We start from the raw sequence: 23,764 nt of genomic DNA on the forward strand, positions 1-23,764 counted from the left end.
AGGACAAGGATTTTAAACATAATCCTGTGAGCAACTGGGAGCCAGTGAAGGTCGCGAAGAGAGTGGCGGACACTGGAGCTTCTTGGTATGTTAAACAAAAGTCGCACAGCGACCACAATAACTCTTCTTTTATGCCCCTCACTGACTCCGGGGCTAGGCATACTCTTATTTGAAATGAATTCAGGGGAGGAAAGCTCGAGAACAGCTGCATTTAATGATTTCACGCGATGCTGGCCTGCTCCCCTCTCTCTGTGGTGACTGGCCGACCGCATGATCAGGATGCCTCTGACCCTGCCAGCTCATCTTCACAGAAGTAAGACTACAACTTCGCAACACATGACTACAACGTACAGTGGCGGCTGCCTGACCATTTATTACCTACTTGTTCTATCTCTCTGTCTCACTGTCACACAGCCGGCAGTGAGCAGCACGGCTCGGGTCTCCAGACTCTCCCGCAATCATCTGGAGGATCACGATGCCTGATGCGCAGGCCCTTTGCTGAGACTGTCTTCGGGGGGCGCTACTCAGTCCCACACCGGTCTGTCCCCTCAGAAAGAGGGCACTTCAGTGCTCTGTGTCACTGGGTGCATTTTAAAATAAGCAAAACCCCTCATGTGTACTGCTTTTCACCTTAATCTGCAGGCGGGGCCTAAACAAATAATAATGCTTCTTCTGCAGCTTTGGGTATCACTGGTACACAGGCCTTACAATTTCATTAAAATCCCAGAATACAGCCCATGGGTTCATTAAGTATCTGGTCTAAGTTTATAAGTACTTGTCACAATGTGCCTAAACTAGAATAATTTCCGACCATACCTCTACACTTCGTATTCAATTCTGCAAAAATGCATTTAGAAAGCGCGTTGGATGTTAGCTCACGCAAAAGAACGCATGGAGGAGGAAAGTGCCTTGTTTGAATGAGACAGTTGGAGAGCACCATTTATGGCACCACGAGTAAGAGATAAATTCATCGCCCATCGGATGCCATGCTACGATAAATAACGTGCAAACAGAGGCCTCCAGACAGTTCCGAGTGTACAGCTGTAGTTACTAGTGACAGTCACAGCGACTCACTGCAGGTGACTCAATGGATGATGTTTTCCGTTACGGTCTCGTCCCAGCCAACCACTTCGGGGCCGAGCGGTAAATAATAATATTACATTTTATGCGCAGGCTGAGGGCCCGACCAGGTCACTTACTGCACTCACTGCCCAGCCACGATGTGCACTCTGCCACAGGCGCAGCCTCTTTCTGCTTCATCCAGGCTGAGGCAGCTACTCGCCACTCGAGTCGAGTCCTCTGGGCCCCCCGGGGCGCAGCCGCTCACAGGCCTTTGATCAAAGCTCAGCTGACTGTCGCCGGCTCGGCTGTGGCCAGGTCATCAAGGTGGGGCTGGGCAGGCAGCAGTGTTGCGGCGCCGCTGCCCGCCGCAAATTAATCGATTCTTTCCCCCTTTTGCACGGCGGCGGGCGGCCATAAGACTCGAGTCTGTCTCTCGTGCTGCCTGCTGCTCACTCGGATTCCCCACCACTTCCGCCAGCCTACTTCCTCTTCCGGTCGTGACGGCACATCCGAATTAAAATCCCGGCCCCCATGATGCCACGACGGTGATTGATAGCAGTGCTATCGAGTCTGCTGAGAGAGGGCAGCCCCTCCCTCCCCCTGCAGTGTCAGATGAGTAAACCCCGAGCCTCCGGCGCCGCTTTCAGTTTCGAGGGCAGAGTGCAGATACATTGTAGCGCTCTCAGCCACTCCGAAAGGCTGAGAGCAGTTAACTAGTTAGGAACTCGGGATCAGGCAGCACAGCACGTCTCGAGCAGCAGTCAGAGCGCTGGCACAGGAGCCGCTGGTGGTGCGCCTGGCACTGGTGGCAAAATGCGTGACAATGCACTGAAATGCGTGAGTGTCACACCCGTTGCGTGACGCTTGGCAGGACTGATACTCAAGAGTGGCGCGTGATATAACTTGCATTTAATTTTCATTTAAACTGTGCATTATAATATATAAATAGGTGAAAGAGCGAAAAACGTTACTGAATACAAAAAATATATATTGTTTCTTTCAGCCACACCTTTGACCCCGACCCCACACTCACTCACCCCGCCCCAATGCGCGCAGCATCACAGTTCCCATATTTTTTTATGCACTTAGACCACTGTCGAAACCTAATGCCCATATTTTTTTATGCACTTAGACCACTGTCGAAACCTAATGCTCATTTAGTTTCATAACAAGTTGCGAATGTTATTCGAGGTTCTCCCGTGTCCAGTGTGTACACATCAAGTCTGTCTATTGCGTTTCCATGGAAACCGAAAGCTTTACGGAAAGCTTGCCAAAATTGTGATTTGTAAAGGGTGGAGCAACAGTGTGCGCCATTTTGAAAAGTAAGCTTTAAATCCTCTATGATGAGGAAGAACCATACACAAAGCTGACGTGCCACTAGGATGGTAATATTTCCTACAGCTATTTAGATCTGTAAAATGGCATGATCGGTGTATGTAAAAGAGATGATAAAAATACGAATGTTTATATGTATACTTTTTACATTCTACAATTCTATGAATTAATATTTAGAATTAATACAACCATTCTTTTCACGCACTTTAGTTAAAATAAATGACATTGCTTAATCATCATCATTGAGGGTCTTGTAAAACCAGCGTTTTTAGCTATGTGCCTTAAGCTGCTTACGTTCCAAGGTGAAGGAGTTCTACCATTCAGCCGGACTAGCTTGGCCGCCATATTCAAACGTAGCTGTGTGTCTTCAATGTAATAGTTATAATGGTGCAGTATGCGTATTGTGGCTGTGTATCTCGTGCTTTATCACGGGATGCACAGCGGTATTATACATTGTGTGGCTCTGGCCGATGTTCCAGGTTCCAACTCGTTGAGAGGGCGGTTGGAGTGAGTCGGACCGTTGCTGTGGACCTGGTCGTAGCCTCCTGTTAATTATGAGACAATAAACACGTCTCCAACGTTATTTTGCATGGTCTTTTCATTTGATACGCATCGTATATTGGCGACTAAGGTCTCCGAAGTTATTCTGCTAGGTCTCTTCGTTTCATAAGCTGCAACAAATAGGTCGGTTAAATTACATATTTGAAAGCGTTCTTTGCGTTTCATTAAAATGTCACTATTTCGTAAGAATCAACGCTAACCATTACTTTTCGCCGCCACATATTCATATGGGTCATTTACGTCACGCAGCTTGGATTGCTTTGGGCTCGGTGGCAGGAAGCGAGGGTGAACTAAATGGTAGTCTGCCGAGTATTCTATCTTTTGTGTCTATGACGCTCCGACTCTTGCATTGTTGTCCGTTGTCTATGTCTATGTGCATGTCTGGGAGCCTGGAGTGTCTGCCAGCAGGCAGGGACCGTATTCAGAAGTGGAGGAAGCGCCGAGGGCTGAGAGCTGGGCGGCGGTGAGGCAGGCTGAAGTGTGACAGGCTTCAGCTGCTGGGCACAGATCCCCCTATCTTGCTGCTGTCTCCTTATTCCTGCACTCACCTTGATCGCCCGGGAGGGGCTGAGGCGACAGCATGAAGGTGACCGTTGATTTCGAGGAGTGCTTGAAGGACTCACCCCGTTTCAGGTACAAAAGGGCCCTGTCGTTCTTTGTATTCTTCGCACTTATCACCTGTACACCTTCTATGGCAGTTTTTGAGTACCCTGGCTAAGGGGCAGGGCTGCAGGCTCAGCGTTTGTCTTAAAGAAATTGTCCTGAAATGCACAGTACTCTATTGAACTTATTACAAACATTTGTTAAGGGGTAGTGCACATTATCGTATTAATACATCATATATTATTAACACGAGAAACAAGTCTGCTGAGGCTGATGGAGCCCTGAGGCTCAAGATTCTTGTTTCTCGTGCAACTGACTGCACTTGAAACCCGTATGCATTAGCAATTATTTTTACTGCTTTCTCTTCTTGCATTTGCCCACAAGAGTGTCCTTTGTTATTCTTTTGCAATAATGCGTTGCATTAACAGGGTGTTGCCTGATAATAGTGTGCAAACGTGCTCTCAAATTTTTGTTCAGTGAAGGCACTCCCCACCATTTCCTTTGAACCCTTCTTCTGATCACTCGTCAAGAGTGCTGTCTGATGATGTGCCTCAAGATATTTTCCACGGTGATCCTTTGCATGAACTTTAAACAAGTTTTCTGCAAGAGGTTTACCTCCGTTATCTTTTGACAGGGTTTCCCCATGGTCTTTTGCAAAGTCTTTTTCCTGGATAAACGACTGCAAAAGTTTTTTTTACTACTGTGCATCTCGTATAGTAATCTAGGAAGATCCTCTTCTATAATATTTTCAAAAGTTCCTTTGCAAGAGCACGCTCTGTCGAGCATTCCTGGATGGTTCTCTTTAAGGCTGCTCCCTCGTGAGCCATGAAAGGGAGTTTTAGCCCTCTGAGCCTCTGTAAGAAATGTTAATGCTTATCCTCTGTAGATTTATTACTGGTGAAACCCTGCAAGAGTTGTTATCTGTTGTATCTTTTTTAAACTAAACTTAGAAAATCCTCTTTAGGGATTTTCTTCGAGATCTCTGGAAATAAGTTTTCTCAGGTTTTCATTTGCAAGATCATTTTTCCTGTGAAACGACTAATTTGGTTTCTTATATTATACTGTACTCTTTCTTTTATAAGCAATAGTCTCTTCTATGTTGCATTTGTTAGTGAGTGTAGTTATGCATTACTCGGGTATTACTTCTTCCTGAATTTTAATCAGTGAAACTAATTTACTAGTTAGCTTTATGACTCTGTGACTAGCAGTGTTTCCTCATCTTCTGCAGCAAATCACTCCCTGTCATTTATCTTTATAGTACTCCACTGTATTTTATTCAATACTGTTTCCTGGTATTTTTATTGTTTAAAGGTCTAATTACGATGAAAAGCATAATATCTTGAATCAAGAAAGACGAGCAATGCGTATTCCTGCTAAATGCAACTTTGATATATTTTATAACCTCTGTACCACTCAGTCCAAATCATCTTGATCATTTATGGCAGCACAATCACTGGAGTGAAATCATCTTGCAATTTATTGTAGGCCATGCATTGTTGTACATCCATAATGTTATTTTATGCTTCTCATCCATGTCGTTTTAATATTTTGTGTTCTCCTGTTTTTATAATCCATGTAAATGGATGATTTGACCTACAGATGTTAACAGATTTTAGAATCCTATTAAAAAAAATTGTTCTCCTTCCTCCAACATGCTAAATACTTGTCCAATCTGTTTTTTAATTTAAGCGGCATAGTCCTTGTATTTACAGCTGAAAATGTACTGGTGATCTCACCAAGAGCAATGTCCAGCTGTTACATTTGTAGCAGCGTATGAGACAGACTGTTTCATCGCTTGTGTACCTCTGAATTTGGGAAATTCCAGAATTGGAGAGAGTTTGCTTATGGGTGATCTAGAGTCTATTAATATTGTCAGTAGGCTGGCTAGGCTCGTTTTTCTCATATGTATAACTTTGTAGGTTTATAGCCCAGTTTAAATTTCACCGAGCCTCTGGGAGCATGTGTGGGATAGGTGTGATATAGGCAAAAAAATCCTACCTGATTTTAATATTTTCATTGAATGCAACAGTACTTGAACTGGAGTTAGGCGGCTTTGGAATCCCTGTCATGATAGCGTTGCCAAGTTGTTTTTAGGTAATTTGGAGATAGAAGGTTTTTTGATTGAATTTGTATTGAGGCTCGCCGTAGAGGAGTGGGTTGTGTAGCCCAACAATTGTACCATGTGTAATGAGGATGGGGAGAACCCTTCTTCTTTTGGAAGAAGGATTGTTGTTGGGTGTGGATGGGATCCTCTGTGTTAAAGAATAAACTAAGATTTCCCTTGAATGTGTTTCCTGTCATACCTGGAGATTTTCATGCTACTGAAGACAGCCTCCTACAGATTAGTTTTGGAATGTATTTTCTTTTGGATTATTGGTAATTACCATGAATGCAGTCTTTTGTGCTTTTAGCATTAGGATTTTTGTTGTTGTTATTTTTTAGTTTTTACAGGCAATACTGGAGTGTGATAATGTCCTGAAGTGCTACTGGTTTGAGAGGTGACTGAAGGTCCAGGTATTTACATAGCCATTCTAGCTTAGACCCTTGCATGCAAATCTTTTTCCTACTACTTTTGATAATGGTAAACTGATGAATTCTCCGTGAAAACGAAGTAGACATGAGTCATCAAAATCCTCAACTGATCAATTTTTTAGAAGATCACTGATTGTTGTGCTATAATTAGTATATGATGATTACGTATTTTTTTGTTGTTGTGTGGAAGTGTTTGGTAATAGTTGCACAACTTTGAGTCACTAGCTGTCATACAAAGAAAATTCCATACTAAAGGCAAATCGCGGGTTAAAAACAACAACATGGAATCTGAGACTAGGTCCCGACACTGAACTTAATGCATTAGCAGAAGTGAGAAGTACCTAAAAAAAAAAAAAAAAAAAGTCATATGAAAAGGAGTCAGAAAATTGAAGTCTGGTTTGGAAGCAGCGAAGAAAAAGGCATTTGTAGCCAAATATTGCATAGTAGGTACTTTTAACAATATTTTTTATGCGTCTTTAAGAAAGGATATGGAAACAAATCTTTACTTTGTTAATACAAAAAGCAGTAGATTCAAAATGTTGGTATGCCTGCAAAGTGAAACATAGGAACTGTGAGATGTTAGTAAATGGCAATGTGCCTTAATGAGAGGCTAAGGCATCCAAGCAGCAATCAAGGCCTTCGCAAAAATCTATAAATCAGCAATTAAAATGTTGTCAGGATCTGCAATTTAACTTGAGGACCCCATCTTCAAAACCGAATACGAAAAGAAATGGCACAACGAGACCATCCTCAAAATGACAAGACATTGGAAGGAGTGGACTGGAAACCGAAACCAGCCCTGGCAAAGAGCTCGGCTAGCCCCGGAGCGGAAAGCTTTGTGCCGCTTTTGTTGCTGGGACAGATATTGCAGCTATGCTGCAAAACTGGTCCCTGGTGACAATAACGATCCCCCATGGGTCTAAAACTGGCCCCCACCTTGGCGGCCCACTGGGGAAATGCCTGGTGCCCCCTATGGCCAGTCAGGCCCTGGACCTTGGTGGAGAGCCCATCAAATTAGTGGCAAAACATGAGAAATTAAAGAAAACCAATGACTGTACGGGGCTGAACTATAGTTCATTCTTCTTCCACTTTTATATAGGGCTAGCAGCCCTTCCCGACCATGTCGGGGAGCAATCAGGCTTCCCGGCCCCCCGCCCGCCCGACATTGTGCAGCAGCATCCCGGCCCCCCGCCCGCCCCGACATTTTCAAGCAGCCCAGGCCCCCGCCTTCCCCGTCCCGTCCCCAGCCTGCCCCGACATTGTCAAGCAGCCTGTGCCCCTGCCCGCCCCGCCCCGTCCCGTCCCCCACCCGCCCGCCTGCCCCGACCCCCGCCTGCCCGGAGCCTTACCTCAGCCGCTGCTCCTTCCCCGCGCTCCTCATTTCACTGCTTTGCCGCTTACCGCTTACCGCTCCTCCCGCCGGTCCTCACCGCTATTCCGCCGTTCGTCACCGCTCCTCCCCCGCGCCATGTCCGCGCTCCTCCCCGCGTTCCTGGACGCCGCTCCTCCCCGCGCTCCTGACGTCAGGACGCAGGTCGCGGCCGGGGCTACTTTGAAGGGACTACTTTTTTTTAATGTTCATTTTTTAAATAACGCATATTTTTATACTTTATGTAGCCTATGTCCATCTGCACACCCTGACAATTACAATGATGTATCAGTCATGTGGATTGGCACTGTGGTTCCCGAGTTTACCCGCCTCAAAGGTGCAAAGTTCTTCTTTATAATAGGAGTATAGATTGATAACATGATGTCCATGCAGCATCAGATTCTCCAAACTTTCTCACATATATACTCTTCTAGCACTTCCTTTGATATGCTTTTGGTTGTTCTTGAAAAACCTATATTCATTTCCATTCTGGCCACTTACCTCACTCTTCTACTAAAGCCTCTGATTTTGTACAAGTTATAATAAAGTGTTGCACACACTTTCTCCGTTCTATCTCAAGTCCTTTTCTGTGATAAACCACTTTTCCATCTTATTTTTCTCTACTTCATTGTTGGTGAGCTTTCTTCTCCAGTTCATGAATATCAATCATGTGACACGTCCTCTAGGAATATTGTGGTGTCTCAGAGTAGGGAAAGAGTCCTGTGAGACCCAGGCATAGTGTCTCCAGCTCTGGTAGACCAGTGCAAGATGACGGAGGTAAAGGCCATCCGTTTAGGTGCTCAGTGCGCCAAAATGGAATTGGGAAGATATGCTGCTTTGTAGCGAGTCAGTTAATCCTATTCCCAGACCTAGCAAGAGGGTAGATGACACCCATGTGCACAGGAACTTTCCATTTCACGTGGCCCATAAGATGTTATGTTAGATGTATTTTTATAGTGCTCTGTCACCCGTGAGGATATCCTGGCGCATTGGCAGGTGTGTGCAGGTAGCCTTAAGGAAAGGGGGTTTACTCGAGGATCCAGGTCTTCAATGTAATGTAATGTAAATGGATACTTCTATAGCGCACTACTCACCCGCAAGGGTCTCAAGGCGCTTGTACGAATACCGCTGTGGAACCCATCCTGGCTTTCCCTGTGAGGCGTCCACTCCTGGGCACCCCCAAGGTGGAGGCCAGGCATCCTTAGCGTTGTAGGGGCCGTTGTGGAGATTAAGCAAGCTATTGCCCAGAGTTGCAGAGTGGGACTCCATGATTGGAATAGGCACCGAGGCGAGAATTATCATGTCCGTGGAATTTTTGAGCCCAAGATCCACCGAGGCAGGGAATTGAACCCTGGTCCCGAGCTAGACCTCTGCATCAGGGTCTGCCGCTCTAATCATTAAGCCACACTTCTCCAGCTTCTGGCAGAATTCATGAAGGGAAGAGGAGGCTCCAAAGTGCTGTGAGAGGTCGTTCCAAGCTTTAGGAGCGATTGGATACCCAGGACAGTGCATCCTGGGGTCACGAAAACCAGTGAAAGACTGTAGCTTGAGGGTTGAAGCCGAGAGGTTTGCAGAAACTGCTAGCCTTGTCAGCTCAGTGACAAGTTGAGAGGGAGGAGGGGGGTCCCTTGCATTACTTTGAGGGGGTGTAGATTGACATTGCTGCTCCTGTGGAGCTCTTTGAACCTCAGATACAATTAAGGTGTTTATGACTTCACCTCTCCATTTTGGGCTTTTAGTACCTCTGCTGTTAGCACTTATCCCGGTTAAAGGAAACTTTGCCTAAGCTTTTTGTTTGGAATCGCCTAATCATCCATTCAGCCCCCGACGTTGCATATAAGACAATAAATCACATTACTCTGTATGGCTTGTAATTGTGTCCTATGCCCCTGTGTGCTCCCTTTATTATGTTCTGCGGTTTTTGACTAGTTTTATTGTTCCACAGAAGGGGTCTTCTATTATTGCATATTTGTTAAATTGCTTTGTACATTCTAGTTCATGCTGGCCTTTGTGACATTCAGTGTACTGCATCTCCATAGATGCTGGCTTCATTCCTGTTGCATTTTGCGTGCTAGTGACAACTGTGTGATCGTGCTAGACACACCGACCCTTGTCACTTTTTTCTTATTTGTGTAATTTTGCATTTACATATAAAATTGTAAATGTATTACTGTATGATCTCTGTATATCTAACATGCTACTTATCTTCAAACGTCAAGCTGTACATCTCTCTTCCTGGCTTCGATAACATGTCCTCTACAGAAGAATGTTCAGTCTAATAATCCATTTGTTAGAGTGAGTGCTCTTTCCTAGAGGTTGGAAGTCTGCTTGGCTTGCTGTACTGAACCGGAAACGCCATCTCTGGGATGGGGAAAAGCTATTGTTTGCGGTAGGAAACCTTTCTCGTGCTAGCTTCGCCTGCCCTCTGTGTTTTGGCTGACATTTGACTCGGTGGTGCCTGGAAGATGCCTGCAGGGTGTGTCTCCATGCATTGTCCCGCTACTTCCTTCGTCCATCTTTGTTTCTTGGGTGTTGCACATCTACACAGCAATTGCAGCAAAATATCACGCTATCTCCACCGTGATTAATATCTGTGGTGTTTCACGCCCGAGCTTACAGTAGTGACATGAGTACAGGGAAATACAGTTTTTTTTTTTTGCTTGCTTGTTTTTTTTTTTTTAAGTGACTAGGAAGCGGTAGGAACCGCAGTCTGACAGCCTGCGCAAACCGAGGAAACTCTGTCACACTCGCATGACTCATGTGCACTAAAATAGTTTATACCGCTGCCTCCTGAAAAGGGCAAATCGTTAATTCAGCAGAGCAAAGTGGCACGGAAAGCTACGTGCACTTATTGTGTTTTTTGTTGTTGTTTTTGTTTTAAACATATAGGGGCAGATTTACAAGCCCCTTGACGTCACTTTTAACATGAGAAAATTGACGCAAAAGTGGCGCTAGGGACTTGTAAATCTGCCCCTATTGGCAGCTGCAATTTATTTTACTTGTAGTTGGAAATCGCACTTTACAGCGCATTTTTTTAGTTTTATCTCATAAAAATGTTGGAAAGCCATCATTGCTGTGCAGTTAACTGTCTCCATGAGCTTTGGAGCACAGTAGGGAATCTTTTCGAAGGATCTGTTGATTTAAAGCTATTCCAGTTAAGGCCTTCCCAGACTGACTGCTTCTTAGAATCACATAATGAAGCATTTCGCTAACTCTTTATCTTTTGTTGGAAGTAGCTTGTTAAATAGTGGACGTTCAAAAACAAAAGGCACACGGTTCTGTGCAGTGAGAGCCACAGTGACTTCTGGTTTTCATGACATTTTAAACGATATCATATGGGCCCCCTCTTAACCAGTGCAGAACTGAAAGACAGATGCTAATGTACTGCAAAAAAGAAATCTGTTTTAAGTTTACGGCCTCTTTTTGTTTTTAGCTATGCAGAGATCAATTTCAAAACAACGCTTTACAAAAAATCTAAGTCATCAAATTATGTTAAGTAGGCAGATGTGTTCTGAAATTCTTTGTGTAGTACACGATACACTTCTCTAAATGGGGTAATTTTGCCTAGCAGAATAAAATAAATCTTATGGCATATACATCTATACACATAATGCTTTACACAGATCCCTATCGAATTGTAGCTCATGGGTACTCACAAACATTTTCCCAAGGGCCATAAATTTTGGTCTCTGATGTGACCAAGGGCCACATTGATGCTAGTAGGGTGGTGGTCAGGAGGGGAGTTTCTAGGGGTGGAGGGCAGTGTGGTGGGTGTAGGGGAAGCGAAGCATATACATCTAGTGGCTGAATTGCACAATGTGAAACCAGAAAACCTGTGATTAATTCCAGCTTACCACGTTACCAGATTGTGTGATCCTAGGCAATTGTTTTAATTTACTCTCCCTCCTTTTTCTTAATTATTTTATATCTGAAAATCTCCACTTGCATAACCTAAGGATGTGTGCTGCACACAACCTTTTCCTGTGTTTGATTTAATAAACTATAATGTTCGTGTATAATAGGAAACCAGTGCACCCAAAGAGGGTACATAACAACTGACTTGCCTCTTAGTTCACTGTTGGCATTGCTGTCCAGGCGGGGGAAAGAATGAATGTTTCTGAATTTATGTTTGAAATCTATCATTTAAAACAAGCATTTGCAATGCAATAAGTCTCGCATTAGGAAAGTTTGAGCTATTGGTATTGTAAATGACAATTTTTTTATTTGTGTGTTGGTTTTGAAAAATAGCGCAATTAATAGCTTTGTCATTTACAATGACAATAGTTTTAACTTTCGCAAATGTGACACCTATAGCATCTGTAATGTAATATGTGTTGTATTTTCGTGACTTAGATGTATTAATATTACAAATAACAATGGCTTTTAATTTTTTTAAGTAATTAATACTTAAATAAAAGTTATTGTAATTTATAATGGCAATAGCTTTAACTTTTGTAAATAACTTTTGTGAAGTTTATGTTCAGTGTATTTTATTGTGACAAATCCAAGAACAGAAGTGAAATATTAACATACTTTTGTGACATTTGTAATAAAGCTTGTAACATTGAGAGAACATATTTGAACCAGTTGTTGTTGAATGGTTGCACAGATTGATGCTGTGGTGGCGACAAGTGATGCTGTGGCGTTCAGTGATGCTGTGGTAGCGCATAGTGATATTGTGGTGCCCCTGAGGGATGCATGACGTTACAACGCGTAATTTTACAACGCAGACCGTTACATCGCAATTTTTACAACGCAGGATCCATTACAATGCATGCCTTTACAACGCATGTCATTACATAGCAGATGCTATTACAACGCATGCCATTACAACGTAAGTATAGGTAAGTATATCTTTTTAAAAAAAATGTAATTAATTTAATATATTTAATACTATTAACTTAATTTAATTAATTTAAAAATTGTAATTAATTTAATTAATTTAAAAATTTTAATTAAATTAATTAAATTAATTACATTAAATTAAAAAATGGAATTAATATTTTAATTAAATTAAATACATTTAAAAAATTTGAAAATTGTAATTAATTTATTTTAATTAATGTAATTTAATTAATTTATAAATTGTAAATAATATAATTTAATTAATTTAATTAATTTAATTTATTTAAAGTCGTTTTTTAAAAAAAACCGAACCCTAAAAATACCCCTGTACCCCAAAACCCAAACCCAGCCCTGAAACCTAAAAATACCCCTGTACCCCAAAACCCAAACCCAGCCCTAAAACCTAAAAATACCCCTGTACCCCAAAACCCAAACCCAGCCCTGAAACCTAAAAATACCCCTGTACCCCAAAACCCAAACCCAGCCCTGAAACCTAAAAATACCCCTGTACCCCAAAACCCAAACCCAGCTCTGAAACCTAAAAATACCCCTGTACCCCAAAACCCAAACCCAGCCCTGAAACCTAAAAATACCCCTGTACCCCAAAACCCAAACCCAGCCCTGAAACCTAAAAATACCCCTGTACCCCAAAACCCAAACCCAGCCCTGTAACCTAAAAATACCCAAACACCCCAAAACATATACCTCAGTACCCCAAAACATATACTCCTATACTCATACTTATTTTTTAAATTACTTACATTAATATATTTAATTTATAATATAAAAAAACATAAATTAATATCTCTATTTATAATTAATATTAATTACATTAATTAAATAATATTAAATAATTAAAAAAATTGTATACTTACCTATACTTGCGTTGTAATGGCATGCGTTGTAAAGGCATGCGATGTAATGGATCCAGCGTTGTAAAAGTTGCGATGTAACGGTGCAATACCGCCCCTGAGTGATGCTGTGGTGGTGCTGAGTGATGCTGTGGAGATGCGATGCATAGAGTGAGGGCGACAGATAAATAGAGGTAGGGTGATAGAGTGAGAGCGATAGATAGAGTGAGAGCATTAGATAGATAGATAGTGTGAGGGCGATAGAGTGATGGCGATAGATAGAGTGAGGGCGATAGATAGATAGAGTGAGGGCAATAGATAGATAGATAGTGTGAGGGCGATAAATATATAGATAGATGGATAGATAGAGTGATGGCGATAGATAGACAGATAGAGATAGGTGCTTAAACTCGCACTTTGAACGTATAGTCCTTGCTTACGATGAGCAAGGCTGCCAGTAAAAGACTGCCAGCCTTGCTTCTCATAAGCATGGACTATAAGTACAAAGTGCTTTTTTACGCACCAATGCAAATGAATAAAAAGCATTTGAAAACACAGGAAGCGTGGGACTCATAGAGCGGTATAAACAACTTGTGAGGGCAGGAAGATTCACCCGGGACATCAAGAGAAATAGGCATTTCAGCAACACACTTGGGTATGCAGATTTTGCCTTGGGGGTCCAGGTGCTATCACGCCTTGACTAAGCCAATGGACTGTACTTCACACGTATAAAGTGTTCAGTCAATGCAATACCATGAAATCAAGAATGCCTCTGCCACACAAGTTATTAGCCTGGCCCAATGAGATCGATCAGTCGTGCACTAAAGGCGGTTTTTCAACAGTCTAAATTTAGAGTATGGACCCAAAGAAGGAATCGAGACCATCACTGCTCCTCGTGATGCCCCTTTCAGGAGAACGCCCAGAAGTGAAAGCTCCTTTTTCATACAGACCTTAAAATTCTGTCAAACCCTTCCCAAGACAATAAGGATAATCAGCAACCACCGAATTATTCAGAAAAGTAATAGACACTTTGTAGTTCCTCCAAAAATGTCACCTGATCCTAAATCTTTAATACTTCTAAGTTTGCTGCCTCTAGCACAATGAGGGCCCCATTAGGATGACGGGCGGACATTGTCCGCCGCCACCCTATCGTAGAACGGGACCGCCCGTCATAAGGGCGGGGGTCCCGTGGGGGGAATTAGGATGTGCCCGCCACAGTGGCGGGCACATCCTGTAGTTTTTGCATTGTGGCGGGCGGTGCACTCTGCACTCTGCACCGCCCGCCACAATGTAAAAAATGCTGTTTTGCATTTGCATATGCAAAGCGGCAGGCACCGCGCGGTGCCTGCCGCTATGCATATGCAAATGTGGGGGGGTACCATAGGTACCCCCCATGTGCCCCCCAGACAGTGGCGCCAACCTGGGGGCCCTGCAGGGGGCCCCGCAGCAATCACCGCATGCCTTTCCGTGGCGGCATTGCCACGTCCAAGGTCCTTGGAACACGGCGACCGGGAATACACAGAGGAGGGATACCGAGCTACAGTTCGTTAAATCTACAGAGAAACTGAACTATAAAACAGTTCAAACTTTAAATTTGGATCCCCTCCCGGTACGGTCAGACACTCACACGTGTCTAGTCTCATTTTGGTACTGGCGAGCCACATTGGGCTTGTAACCGTTATCTGAGCAGTCTTACTTGTCGCTCCAAACCCGGAACAAGGGTTTTCTTGATGTAAAGGATATTGAACACCCATCAACACATACACAGGATCCTTCTACCAACAACACTCACTTTTCGCATCGACCCTTAGATGCTTGGGTCTATCTACCAGCCCTGAAGAGTCGTGTTGACTCCACTTTTGAACACGACGAAACACGTGTCGACTGAATGTGGATCCAATAAAAGTCTTTTGAAAAGGAATAGGAACACAAAGATCTGCTGTTGTTTGCTACCTTATTGTTATTACTGTTTATTGCGTGTTTTACACTGTATTGTGGTTGCGAGAGCATTGCTTCCTACTTCTTTACCTGTTAGTAAATTACATTTTGTTTTCTAGCTGCTTTAGTCCAGATTTGTAATTGCATAACAATGGGTTGAGTGTGTCGTAGCTCTCTTCTGCAAGTATGACACAATTTTGTGTGACTAGACGGAGGTTAGATTACAATCTAGCTGAATACTATTTGTTCGAACCTTTAGCATAAACACATTTAGTTCCAATGGTTTAATATGTATTCTAAATTTAATTTAAAAACATTTAGTAAATAAAGTTGTAATTTTTTTTTTTACCTCAATATGTCCATCATTTCGCCATTACCTTGTCTTGTTGCTATACTTTATCTAAGCAGATGTATTATTTTAACATCAGTTCTAGCCATTCTGGGCTGTAGATGTATGTCATTGTAAATGGCAATATCATAATTCTTACATCTTGAATGAAATTCGTATTCAAGGTAAGTATTGTTCAGACTAAAAGTAAAAAAAAATGCATTTCATACAGTTTCACATTATTAGTCTGACATTGTTACTGCAATGACATTTTGGGTTGCTGGTCAACTGCTGTGATATAAATAGACCCAAAACTAATTATTGAAATATAAAAGTAGTTTCATGTAATTAGCCTTTGGGTAAGAAAGTTGGGGGATTTTTGGGGGCATGTGATTGAAAGTTGTCAAATCTTATACATTTTTTTGTTTCTGGGAAAATAAAGAATTGTTTATCCATATGGAAAGAGTGTTCTGTCTATGATGATTGATCGGAGTAGTTTAAAAAAGTTATTGAGGTTTGACCTGATGGTTTGTGGAGCATAGATTCTCAAGGTATTCATTTATGGTGCTTTCATCTGGCTGCCTTCCAACAAGTGGAATCTTGGTAATGCGTACTCTTTGGATATTCTTGGACTCTCGTGGCCACTCCCATGGAAGCCCAGAGACGTGAGTTAGTATTCAATTCAGCCATAGAATTGCCTGCTTTGTGCTAATTTTGGTTGTAAACATTAGAAGTGGTACCCTCCTCATTCTTTTAAAACATGAAATATTGACTTTGGCAATGTATTGAAAAATTGTTTTGGTTAATTTTATCGGCTGTAGGCTCATGCACTTTAAGTGGCAAATGTATTATTATTAGAGGATTTGAATCTGAGTTTTAAGAACTTTAAAAAAAATCTACACAGAAAATAGTTTGCATTTGAAATCATCTTTTGGAATTTTGACTTAGGTTGGGCACTAAGCAAAGCGATCTTCCAGGCTTTGAAGATTGGCAAACATTTTTGGGTTTCCATTTAAATAACATACCTGTCTTGGATGTAATGGGCACCTGATCTGGTCTAAGGAAAGATGAGAGACAAAGGAGGAGGTATTTTAAGGAACAATAAACAGTACACATTTAGAATTTTCTCTTTGTGTAATTTGTGTAGTTTGGGTCAGCTGGTTATGAATCTTCCATTTCTACTATTACCCGTAGTGGTACTACTATTAATGTCCTGATTCTGAATAACATTTCATATGTGGGGCCTTAATTGAATATTTAGCTATTTCTGAAGTCTGAAGTATATTTTATACCAGTCAAATTTTGTAATGATATGTAGTTATTTTTTATATAATGTATAAGTTTGTATTTTAAAGTGTGAATGAACTATACATAAAATATAATAAAAAGACGAAGTGCTACTCATGAATTGCCTCTAGTAGAATAATGAGATTAATTGTGTTGAGGTATTTCATGTCCGCTAAATACTTCAAAGATCATAGCTCCTTAACTGATGTATAACTAGTCCTTTCGCTCACAGACTTTTATCCAACACGTAATTTGGCCCTGCCTGCACCGTCACTCCTGCGCCTTGTGGCATAATACAGTATTGAATTGGCAATAGAATATATAGGTTTATAAAAACATTCTGCTTGTAGTAATTGAAGTAAATTAACACTCAGGGCTGTGGAATTTAGTAAAGTATCTACTTGTCCATGGGGTAGGTTGCATCATAAATCTACTTGTCCTGTAACAAAATCCACTCGTCCCTTTGGTGACATGTAGTGCAGCGACAAATTATGGCAGCAATCTCATTATATAAGAGCTCTGATATAGCCTCTCTGATTATGCCAGGGCTCATACCATAGTAGTGTTTGAATACTTTCTATCCCCTTATATTGCCACATTTCTGCAGATCTTCATCCTGGGGCTGAAGGTAGTGGTAAGCGATAGTTCCACGGTTAGAATGCACTTTTGTGTCTCTGCAAACCCACTAACCTGCATGTTTTGAGGGTTTTCAACAACTCTTGTCTAATCTTTTCCCATACTGAGAAATGTTGGAAATGTACTCAACAATGGCAGATGTAAACCTTCTTCTAGAGTTTGGAAAAAAATGGTTGGAGGGAAAGTGAACTTGCAAACACATGCATATTTGCTCATGCTAAAATGCAGTTCACAAATATTTTCTAGGAGTACTATTTCTTGTCCTACTTCTGTGAATTCTTGGGAATTCAAGAAAGCTGTATAGCTGCACTTAATACAAGGACATATACCATGGGTGCAATTTTGAGATATCTTTAATAATTGGGCCCCTAAATTGGTCTGGCGTTGACCATAAGCTTTTGTGTTTATTAAAATCCTCTCTCTCTCTGTATCGGCTGGCATTCTGCTCTTTCACAAGGAGCAGATTGGCCCACCAAGTAGTTTTTTCAGTGGCAATAACTACTGAGGCAGTGTGTGCTTTCTGAGACCAAAAACTATTTTTGCTTTTGCCAATGTTTGTTATAATGGCAAGGGCCTGGCAGCTCCCTCACCAATAAAGGTTTACAAAAACCTTACTAAAACAAGTCACACATTGGCAACTAAAAAGCTGACCACCAATTTCAGACCTATTGGCTTTGCCAGTGCTTGTTTATTTTTTGGTTCCCATAATCTTATTTAAACTGGTTACACTGATTTTTCCATTATGAATATGTTTGGGAAATACTAGCATGCATCAACACATGCTACTAAATGATGCTGCAAAAATAATGGTACCTGAAATTTTACAGTAGTTGAGCTACATGTTTTTTTTCTGCTTTCATTTTTTATGAACATTTTATTCTATATGGGTCTAATGGCAGCAAGCTTTGACTCGGCTGATAGGTTTTTTTATTTGTGCACTGCATGTATACAGAGAAACATCTAGGCTTAGATCATGCATTTATGCGCCTACAGAGACACATACATACATACATACATGCACACACAGACCATCACATATACATATAAAGGTAGCAGCCAGATATGTGGGTACCAAATCGCCACATCTACAGGGATCCCTTCATACATGTCACAAGAAATCCAGTAACCTGTGCACACAGTGTAGCAGATGTACTGTTACCTCTACACACGCATCCCGTCACTCACCGATCTATGTGCATTCAAATCATACAGGCAGACACCTACAATTCCTGAAACCATTTCATTCAGCCAGCACAAACACAGGCTTACTTAAATAGGAATCTTGTGCACATTATGGGTATGCTATCTATCCTTCATCTCCCGCTGTATAAAAGGAGTTTTGCCAACACTACCAGACAAGTTTATTTTTTAATAGTAGTTCAACATAAACCACATGGTAATACATAGTTGTGCACTTTTGAGTCCCAGTCAACTTATTTTATTTCTACTTACTATGCAGTCTTCATTTTTTGCAAATTGTTTTATTATTTGTAGAATGCACCCAAAAAGCCTGCTTCAGAACAGACATAAGAAAATGATAGTAAACGACTTTAGCAGAAGAGTAAAGTATTCGGTGCTTTACAGAAATCAGCACAATCAGATGTTGACTGCAGATAAAAGGGGAGATCATTCCTGGGTCCACAATAAGCTGAAATATTTTCCTCCTTTTTGCTTTCTTAAATCGAGGGTCTTCGTTTGCGCACAATTCTAGATCTCAAGTTGCACAACGGAATATGAGGGACTTTATGATCCAAAAGAAACGTTTGGTCAGTCTAAAATTAGACACAGCATCTTGGGGTGGATTCTCTGTTTATCCCATAGCCAATGCGGTAAGTCCTGTTCGTACTTCCGAGACAAAACATCCGTAAGCACTTTTTTGAGAAGCTCAGGTTCTCAACATTCCCGTAATCCAGGCGACATTAGCTCCATAGCCCTAAAACAGAAGCCAGTTTCTGTTTAGAAATGAGTAGGCCAATTTTCCTTAAAGTTTGAGTAGATGAAAACAAAATGGCCAGAGTTTCTGAATTTTAAAATTTTAAATCAAAATTTTAGTTGTCAAACTAGCACCCCATTTATTTGGCTTACCAAGTGAGACTTGGTAAGTCACCTAGTGAGGGAGAACTAGAGCATTTCGGACCAATCTGAGGGGTAGGTATCAAGAGCCGGAATGTCAGTCTGCTGCCTTTGAAATTGAGGAAGTTGTCTGGCATCCAAAATAAACTACTGATATTTCCTCAGCAAAACGTGTTGCTCAAGGGGTCAGGATTAAACTTTAGCAGCAATTGGATATGATTGGCATATGATTGGACTCTGAACCCTTAGCTGTGAATTCGCTCACCCACAGGGTGCACGTAGGTGTCAAATAAAATGGCAGACAATGCAGACCCCTGGAGAACTCCTCAACAAATGGTGTGTTCCAGTGAGCAATATGGAGCCAGCGACTTCACCTATGTCTGATCGTTCAGTCAAGAACTGCATTAGCCAGCGTCCACCGTTTCATAGCTTGAATAAGATGGAATGATCTACTGTGCTGAATTCAGCCAATAGGTCAAGGAGCACCAGGCCAGGTGGGAGACTAGTATCTTGAGTAGATTGGCATTCATTGAGTGAAGCAATCTGCAATGCCTCAGTGATGCCCCTTTTGTCGAAATCCTGCCTGTAACTCGTCTCGTGTATTGGTATTTAGAGGATAGCCATTTAGCAAGGTGTTGCTTCATGATTTTAGAAATCAGCAGTAGTTATAGTCCCAAAGGTTTTGGGACTATTGGGGTCGAATCTTGTTTTTGTTTTTTAAAGGCGGAGATTAATGCCCCCAAGGTGTGGCATAAGGCCTGAAGCTAAAGCTTGGAGTAAGTTGATCAAACAACGGACGTCTGGAGCCCATAAATTCCGTATCCAAACCAGACACATCAATTGGGAACCATACAACTTAAATATCTTTTTGACAATAGTGTATCTTTAAACGTACATGCTCATACCATTTGCCATCCATAAAGATTTTGTCAATTCCTAGGGAGCGAGGCTACAGCGCAAAGCGAAATGGCTGCCTTGTGTGAGGGAGCTCCGCCGGCCAGGCTCGAATATCCGTTTAATACCACTCATCACATGTGTGCTATCGTGAAAACCTACGACATCGATTGCTACGCAAGTTAGGCTCACCTGGCAAGATTTCTGTCGTCCACAGCAATCGGGAACCTACTGGTCTTGATGGGTCCGTGGTGACGGGCTCTGAAAGGAAAATGGCGGCCCGGCTGTGATCTGCGTACAGCCGCTGGACTTTGCAGTAAGGAATTAGGAGGGCCTCCTGGTGCGGCAAGCTGGTGCGTTCAACCATACCACACTGCTGTGGAGAGGGGCTGTGATAGCGGGGACACTCTCCAGGCCAGGTGGAAAGCGACAGAGAACGCTGTCTGCTGTTGAGCTGAGCGCCGAGTGTGGGAGATGACCGGCCTGGACCCTCTGCACTGTGGAGCGGCGGTGATCCGAGCTCTGTGTGCCACCCGAGCCACAGAGACCATGCATGAGTTTAGTGGATACCATAGATGATCCGGCAAAGACATGCAATCAATACTACTGGAACTGCGTTCAGGCTTAAACTATCAACAGCAAGATTGATGCGCTCACATCCAGTCTAGATGCGGTGAAGAAAAAGGTTGATGTGCACGAAACCAGGCTCGACGTCCTCGAGAATCGGCTGTCTGATACGCAGGATTCCCAGGCTGAATCACGGACACATATACTACAAATGGAGAAATTGCTAGAGGTCATAAGAGCGAGAAACGAAGATTTAGAGGCACAATCCCATCGAAATAACCTTTGCATAATTGGCCTGCCGGAGTCGACCACGATATCAAAGATGGAGACATTCATTGACCAACTGTTACGTGAGCTGTTTGGATCTGTGCTTTCTCCAGTCATGATAGTGGAAAGGGCTCACAGGACTCTCGGACCCCAGCCAAAACCGGGAACATCGCCGCGTCTCATCATAGCACGCCTTTTAAATTACGCAGATAGAGATGTCCTATTAATCACAAAGGCAATACTTTATCCTTTTTTCCGGATTACACTCCAGCGGTGCAGGTGGCTCACAGAGAATTTGTGCCAGCAAAGAAGTTGCTGCAATCCGCCTCAGTTCCCTACGCAATGCTATACCCTGCTAACCTAAAAATTACGGACAATCTCGCTTCTTCACGTTCACAAAACAAACCTGTAATAAAGGTCCACGTCAGGGAGGCACAAAAGGCCTAACGGGAGCACCAGGCTCTGACGACGCAGACTGAAAGCTGATTTAGTTTCATTGGTGTTGCTATGGCGGCCATAGTAATTGATTGCCGTGCTGTCCGTGAAACTGTTTGCGCAAAGTTGATACTATATCAGAGATATGCACAGCGTGCTGTTATAATGTTATTTGCTGAGATGTTGTTGTCATGACTTGTGTACAACATTAATGTGATGCGATGGTACACCCTGCTGCAGCAGCCTGGCCACCCCGCCGCAAGATGGGTGTCTACCGCCGTTCCCTCTCCCCCAGCGGGTGAACCTCTATTTGATAGATCTTCTCTGGGAGGACTGGGTAAATTACCGGGAGGGAGGTAGGTATGCGGAGTGGACCAGATTGGGAGGTTGGGGTGGGTAGATGGGTCACTTTTGTTTGTGTGGGTTCTTTATTTTCTTTTTGTATTTTCCATGTTTACACTAGGGGATTACGGATGTTATAGAAATCTGATATGGGTTGCTGCTGTAAATCTTGATACATGTCGTACCAATGTTATGTTCCAGTTCGTAGATGCCAGACAGGGACAGGGGTGAGAGATATAGGTTGATTACGTGGAATGTTAGAGGGCTGAACTCCCAGAAGAAAATATGTTAAGTACTTGCCTATCTTAATCGCCATGACACGCAAATTGCATTGCTACAGGAAACGCACCTGACTACATTTGTGGAACAACATTTTATTCTTAAATGGGCCAGGGTTAGGCTGGCTTCCTCATACTCATACTGGTCAGACGGGGTGTTACATTTACACCACTGCGTACACATGTGGATTAGGTGGGGCGCTGTGCAATGGTGCAGGGCAAACTGGGGAACTCACTCACCACCATGGTAAACATGTATGGCCTGATAGCAGATGATCCGGAATGCTTTTTGAGAATTTATAACAGATTAAAAGACTAGCCCAAGACCAACATTACATGGAGGGAGACCTCAACACCTATTTAGATACCGGCCTAGATAAATCTAACCCATAGGCTCACCGTACACCACGAGTTGTTCAAAGTGTTCATAACCCCATATTGGAATTTGGACTGGTTGATGTCTGGAGAGTGCGCAATGGGGCAGTTAAGGAAGGCACGCATGCCACCCCGGCGCACAATAGCTAGTCTAAATTAGACTACTGGCTTTTCGGTGGGGACGCGGTCGATTGGGTAGCAGCAGCTGCCAATCTCCCACGTACATTGTCTGATCATAACCTTGTGGTGTTGGATATTGTGATCCCTACGGCAGTCCATCGACCTTTCACTTGGCGGTTGCGGCCAGAGGCATTACTAGACCTGATTTTACTGCGACACTGTCCACACGGCCATAGAAAACTTTTTTGAGTTCAATCACGGCTCGGTAGACAGTGCTTCCACATTATGGGAAGCCTTTAAACTAGCAATTTGAGGAGTATGCATAAGCACAACTGCTGGTATATTGAAACATCTTAGAACCCAACTTGCCAAAATAGAGTCCGAGCTACAGACCCTAGAGCGTGAGTATACTGATGCCCCTACGGCCGACACTCTATCCCGAATACATGATTTAATATTGGAATACGACACACTGGCCGAAACCGAGGTACGGTATATATCGTGCAGACATGTGGCACGTAGATATGGAGAGGGGGGCAGATCGGGGCGAAACCTCGCAGATAAAATTAAAACTCGCACAGCAACACATAGATAAGATAACAGACACTCAGGGTAAGGGACATTACCACCCGTTGGACATAACTGAGCAATTTTGTAAATTCTATACTGACCTTTTACACTTCTAGGGGTGTAGCTACTTGCCCTGAGATGGAGAGTATATGGATGACTGTTGGAGAGTAGGGTCTGCTTTCCTATGGTCACCCCATTTTTTGCTTTTTGCTTTACTGGTTTTCGACTTAATGTGGCTGTGGGCCTGCTAATCAGACCCACAACCTGCTGTTCTCTTTCTAAATTCACAACCATGTACTTTAGGTACATTACCAATTGGACATTGGGTCACCTTATCAGCCCCTGTACAGTGTACTATAGGTACCCAGGGCATAGGTGCATCCAAGGCCTGCCAGGGGCTGCAGCATATCTTTTGCCACCCCTGGCTGGCTATCCAATCTGACACAACTGGCTGATCACTCAGCTGGGGCAAGGTGGTGTAATCACCCCTTGCTTA

General features: G+C 42.7%; 1 protein-coding gene across 1 annotated transcript in view; it reads left to right on the forward strand.

Annotated features, from left to right (window-relative positions):
- Window positions 1-3,220: 3,220 nt before the first annotated feature.
- The window catches only part of ACAP2 (ArfGAP with coiled-coil, ankyrin repeat and PH domains 2), a 320,820-nt gene continuing 300,276 nt past the window's right edge, over window positions 3,221-23,764 (forward strand). Inside the window, exon 1 of the mRNA XM_086944277.1 lies at window positions 3,221-3,591. Coding sequence (XP_086800403.1) covers window positions 3,539-3,591 — 53 coding nt within the window. The 5' untranslated portion in view covers window positions 3,221-3,538. The remainder of the gene's footprint in view (window positions 3,592-23,764) is intronic.

The sequence above is a fragment of the Lissotriton vulgaris genome, chromosome 11 (genome assembly GCF_964263255.1).
Source record: "Lissotriton vulgaris chromosome 11, aLisVul1.2, whole genome shotgun sequence".
NCBI classification, from domain to species: Eukaryota; Metazoa; Chordata; class Amphibia; order Caudata; family Salamandridae; genus Lissotriton; species Lissotriton vulgaris.